Genomic DNA, 5,382 nt, shown 5'->3' with positions numbered 1-5,382 from the left:
AGAGAATTCAGAAACTTCCTATAAGTTGAGCTGGAGAAGGTCTGCATGTAAACATGCAGGATTATTGTTCTTGAAGGCTGGACTTAGATCATAACATTGATTTCTTTGGTTTTATTTATAGTTCTCAGAAATGTGGAAAAAAAAATCATTGTGTGTATAAAATCTGTAATAGTAAAGGAGATTAATATTTTGAATTGAATTAGCAAAATCACTTCCATTCAGAAATACACAAAAATAGTCCCCTGCTAAATGTTCAAACCTTTTTCCTCATAGACACAGGAATATTAAAAGCCTTTGTTTCCCTGTGGAACAAAAGGATGATGTTGACTGCACAGCTTTGTGTGCCGATTCCCACAATTCACTTGTCATGTAAAAGTTGTGAATTTTTCATTTTCCTGTTTTACAACTTTGAATCCACTGGCAGCTGAAACTGTACATGAAAGGAGTTTCAGACAGAAATACACCATCAAAGAGGAACATGAATTATGCACAACTAAATAAAAAAAAAAAAATCACTTTAGATGCAGGCTTTTGATATATAGATATGCAACATTTTTTTTTCCTTTGTGACCACGCTCAGCTGAAAATGAAAAGTAGAGGGGGAATAAAGCTGCTGGCTGTGTGCCTGTTAAGGGTTAACTGTTTTCAAAGCGATGAGGAAGTCAGATCACATGACCAAAGTGAAACAGAAAGAAAAAGAAAGACAGGGATAAGTTTAAGCTTCTCTTAAAAGTTTCACTGAAGTCTTTATACATCAGGTAATGTTTCTGTTTCACAAGTTTATTGTGGAGTTTTATATGTGAACTTAGATGAAAATAGATTTTACGTTATAAAAATTAATTCTCTCTTTCTTTCTTCTAGAAATGGCTTCTGCCACAAGTCTAATGACTGATGATAATTTTTCTTGCTCTATCTGCCTGGATGTGTTCACGAAACCTGTATCAATTCCTTGTGGACACACTTTTTGTCAAGATTGCATCACAAAACACTGGGAAACAGTTAGTCGTCTCTTTGAATGCCCGCTGTGCAAAGAGACATATCTCTCAAAGCCAATGCTCCGGGTGAATATTTTCATTGCTGATATGGCGGAAAGATTCAAAAACGCAGTGAGAAGGAAGTCGTCTTCACCCCTTCAAGAAGCACCGGTTGGGAAAGTGCTGTGCAATCTGTGCACAGACCCCATGTCCGCTGCTGTGAAGTCTTGTTTAGTATGTTTTATGTCATTCTGCAAAACACACCTGCAGCCTCATCAAACATTACCCAACTTACAGAGACACAAGCTAATCCAGCCAGTCAATGACCTGCAGAACAGGTTATGCAAGACACACGGCGAACCTTTTGAGTTCTTTTGCAGGGGAGATCAAATGTTTCTCTGTTTGTCCTGCAAAGTCAAAGACCATAGAACGCACACAGTGGTGACTTTAGAAGAGGAGGCAAAAATAAGAAAAACTAAGCTGGGGAAAGACAAGGAAAGCACTGATCAATTGATCGAGACACGTCAGCAGATGAGTCTTGACATTCGATCCTCGTTGGACGGGGTCAGGAAAAATGCAGAACAAGCACTGTCATACAAAAACCATGTGATGGCTGCTGTTGTCGATTACATTCAGAGAAGCCAAATTGAGCTGACTGAGGTAATCAATACAAAGCTGCAACAGATTGAGAAAGAGGGGATCGATTTCACTACGGAACTGGATGCAGAAATTTTGCAAATAAAAGAGAAAAAAGAACAACTTGATAAAACTTCTCTCACAGATGATGACTTCACATTTCTCGAGAATGCCCTTTCTTTTACAGTATCTTCACCCCAGGTAAAGGACTGGGCCGATCTGAAACTTAACACTGCCGAGTTTGCAATACAAGACGCCATGGATGAGCTGCAGAGATCGGTCAAAAGTAAAATAAATACACTGTGCGATCCAACTTTTAGAGAGAAGCAGCGGTATGCTGTAGATGTGACATTCGATCCTGACACAGCACACCCTTTATTGAATATTTCAGCTGATGGGAAGCAAGTTGCCACTGGATACCAGAAAAGGAATGCCGACAACAAACCAGAGAGGTTTCAAAAGGTCCTCAATGTTCTGGCAAAAGAAGGTTTCTCCTCTGGAAAGTTTTACTATGAGGTACAGGTGAAAGGCAAACCTCAGTGGGATTTGGGAGTGGTGAGTGAGTCTATCAACCGGAAGGGGGATATCAGACTGAGTCCGAAGAATGGATACTGGACCATCTGGCTTAGAAATGGAAATGAGTTCACAGCCAACGCTGGCCCTGCTGTAAACCTGCCAGTGAGGCAGATACCTGAAAAGGTTGGAGTTTTTGTAGACTATGAGGAAGGACAAGTTTCCTTTTACGATGTGGACGCAAGGGCAATCATCTTCTCCTTTACGGGAAACAGCTTCACCACGAAGCTCTTCCCTTTCTTCAGTCCCTGCATCAATGAGGGAGGAAAAAATTCAGCTGCCTTGATCATCACTCCTGTAACAACCAACCACTGAGAGACTGTTGAAGTTCCTGGACAAGCATTGTAACAAACTACAATAGCACAACCCAATTTTCACCACACTAATCCATCAGTGGCAGTTTGAATGGTATTGTTGGATGTCAGTCTCTCAAACTGAGTTCTTCACCCTGCGGATATGCACTCCGCAGGGTGAAGAAGAGAAATGGGATTTGTGTAAGCTAAACTTGTTCTCCTGTCAAACATGTAAACTATAAAACTTTACATTTTAACTGTAATGTTCAGCAAAGCCTTGTTAGTATGTTACAGTTTTAACCACTTGTGCAAGCTGTGACTGATGTGCATTCAATGAGTGTTTTACTGTAGCACCAGCACAAATACAATCAAAGAAAAATAATCTTTAATTCGATTCCTCCATCATGTTCAGATTTTCTGATGAGTAATATCTTCTGAAATCTATTTATCAGGTTCAAACATTCACTCTGTTTTTGTTGGTCTTTGGTTCAGTGTTTTAGTTTTTAAATTATGTTTTTAAAAAGTGTTACCTGTGCATGCAATAGCTACAACAAAAGGACAATACTGGGTAATTAAAAGGAGCACTTCTGGATGACAAACCACTGACATGTGAGCAAACAATGTGTTTTTAAGCTGTCTTTTAATAAATGTTGTATTTCATGTTTTGTGTAATTTGTTTGCTTAAAGGCTGAAAGTATCAGCACTCTGGGAGATACAGATTAGATTATTTTTTAAATAGGTTAGAAAGCATTAAATTATAACTGCAGTCATCAGTACGTACGATAGCACAGACAAAAACGTGCAGTATAAAAACAGCACTTATTTGTCATTTAATGTGATTCTGTTCATATCTGGAGTGAAGAGTAAATAACTCCAGGAAACAGTTTTGCAAACTGTGGAGGAAACCAATGTAGAACAAGTTTGAAGATTCTTTTATCTACAAACTCTATTTTCACAAATCTTTTGAAAGGTGCAGAGTTTTAAAGCTCTAAGGTCCAAGTAAATGCACCCCCTGCAGTACAGGAATAGTCCGGGCAAGTGGACCAGCTCTGGCGGGTCAAGCACTCAGAAGATGCTGATCTTGGGCGAACAGCCAGGTGGAAAAATAACTGAAGGCCTGGCAGGTTAGTGATTGACTGGAGTCTTCAGGCGATCTCCAGTAAAGCACAAGACGACTGCAGGTGAGGTGAGGAGCCAGCCTGCTGGTTCCTGCGGGTTCTGGACCTCAGCGGTCTTTTGAAATGGACTGAATAGAATCTCTGAAGGCGTCTGTACTTAAACAGAGGAACTTCCTCTACACGACTCTTCTGCCAAAACATTAAATACACTTCAGAAAAAAACGAAGACGAAAACGTTGACTTAAGGAATAATAAGCTGCTCTGAAAAAGAAATTTGATACCATAGATCAAAAAATGTTATTTGAAAAAAAATGCAATTTGGAATTTGTGATGCTGGTTTAAAAAAATGTCTTAGTGAACAATTCCAATACGTGGAACCAAGTAATGAGAATTCAACTTCTGTAATGGAAAGTGGTTTCCATGTTTAGTAGATCTTGAAATTAAGGTGATAAGTCAATCACTTCAAAAGTTGTTCCAAATCAAAGAACATAATATAAACATAGATGAAGTTGCGTGTTTGTATACTCAATAATGAATACATAAGAAAAAAAATTCTAAATTTCTATTTCTTCTTTTTAAAATTATGATTAGTTAAAATCATCTCAATTTATTTGTTTTCAACAGATTCTCCATTTCACTTGAGCCGCAGACTCTCTCCTTTGAGTCTAAAAATTTACTTTCGAAACATCTATATTTACACAGATAAATTATCCCTCCATAGACAGGTACAGAGTATAAAGTACAAAGAATATCTAATTTTAGGAATGAGAAATGATGTGCCAAATAGTTTATCCAGCCAACATGTTTTTAATGACTTTTTCACCGTGCTTCTTGTGACAGATTTATCAGTGTTAATTAAACAATAACTCTTGGTGTTACTTTGTAATGCAGGGCTTCATAAACAAGTTTAACTAGCATTCAGTCTTACCGTGAAAAGCTTATTCATAGGTACCCACTGTGGCTGCATTGATCTGGGTCATTACACTGTCTTGATGAATGGCATGGTGAGAAGCAGTGTATTGTGTGTGTAGATGTGTTTCTGCAGGTGCGCGTACCTTTTGTCCAGCAGTATGTGCATCTAATGAGATGCCAAATGTAATGAGACAAATCTATCCATTAGAATCCCTTAACAAGAATGAATCCGCGTAGCTGCTAATGATTCAGGGCTCCATCAGAGAGACTTGGCGAGCCAAAGGACCTGACTCAGGCTGAAGATGACCCGAGGCCCGACAGAATCCAACCTTCTCCACCAGTAAATCCTCCAGCTCCAGCTGTTCTCCTCCAGGGAATGACTTCAAATTAGCAAGCAGCAACAACTCTGACAGACTCCATTCATAGCCAGGGAAAAAAAAAACCCCAAAAAACTAATCATCTCTAATCATTGATCTGCCATTACTGGGCCATAGTCATTAGCCTGATGAAACAATTCTCTGGTGAATTCACTTGTTACTGGAGCTAATTTTAACCTCCAGGCTGGAGCTGTGTTAAACAAGTGCCTCACATTTATGCACTAAATACAGTGCAGGAACTTGTAACTAATGTGAAAGCACAGGGCTGATATATTTCTCCAAGACACTGGAGTTAAGCAATGTTTGACCTCTGTAGCTATGATATTATTTATTAAAGAGGCTCTTCAACAGCAATTGCTTCCAGAACAAATGTGTGTTTAGTAGGCAAGTAAAAATAGACAAAAATTTAACAGCAGTAGTAAACGAGACTGAAATACTTAGCAACTATTTAATTTTGAAAAAAAATGAAACGACAAAAAAGTCAATAATAAAATACTAG

At 38.6% G+C, this 5,382-nt stretch overlaps 1 protein-coding gene across 1 annotated transcript; it reads left to right on the top strand.

Annotated features, from left to right (window-relative positions):
- Positions 1 to 664: 664 nt before the first annotated feature.
- Positions 665 to 3,136, top strand: LOC106918472 (E3 ubiquitin-protein ligase TRIM21-like). The gene is made up of 2 exons (XM_014988291.2): positions 665 to 758; positions 862 to 3,136. Exon 2 carries the CDS (start codon positions 864 to 866, stop codon positions 2,496 to 2,498), a length of 1,635 nt encoding a protein of 544 aa, XP_014843777.2. The 5' UTR covers positions 665 to 758; positions 862 to 863; the 3' UTR covers positions 2,499 to 3,136.
- Positions 3,137 to 5,382: the final 2,246 nt, after the last annotated feature.

This window comes from Poecilia mexicana, unplaced genomic scaffold, assembly GCF_051168715.1.
Source record: "Poecilia mexicana isolate PSO_F unplaced genomic scaffold, ASM5116871v1 scaffold_10, whole genome shotgun sequence".
In the NCBI taxonomy this organism is placed as follows: domain Eukaryota; kingdom Metazoa; phylum Chordata; class Actinopteri; order Cyprinodontiformes; family Poeciliidae; genus Poecilia; species Poecilia mexicana.
Note: the sequence above shows the minus strand (reverse complement) of the source record. Positions and strands in the feature narration are given on the sequence as shown.

Bases quoted from the DNA above. Each gene is read 5' to 3' on its own strand.
- LOC106918472 (XM_014988291.2), top strand. From the start codon at position 864: ATGGCTTCTGCCACAAGTCTAATGACTGATGATAATTTTTCTTGCTCT.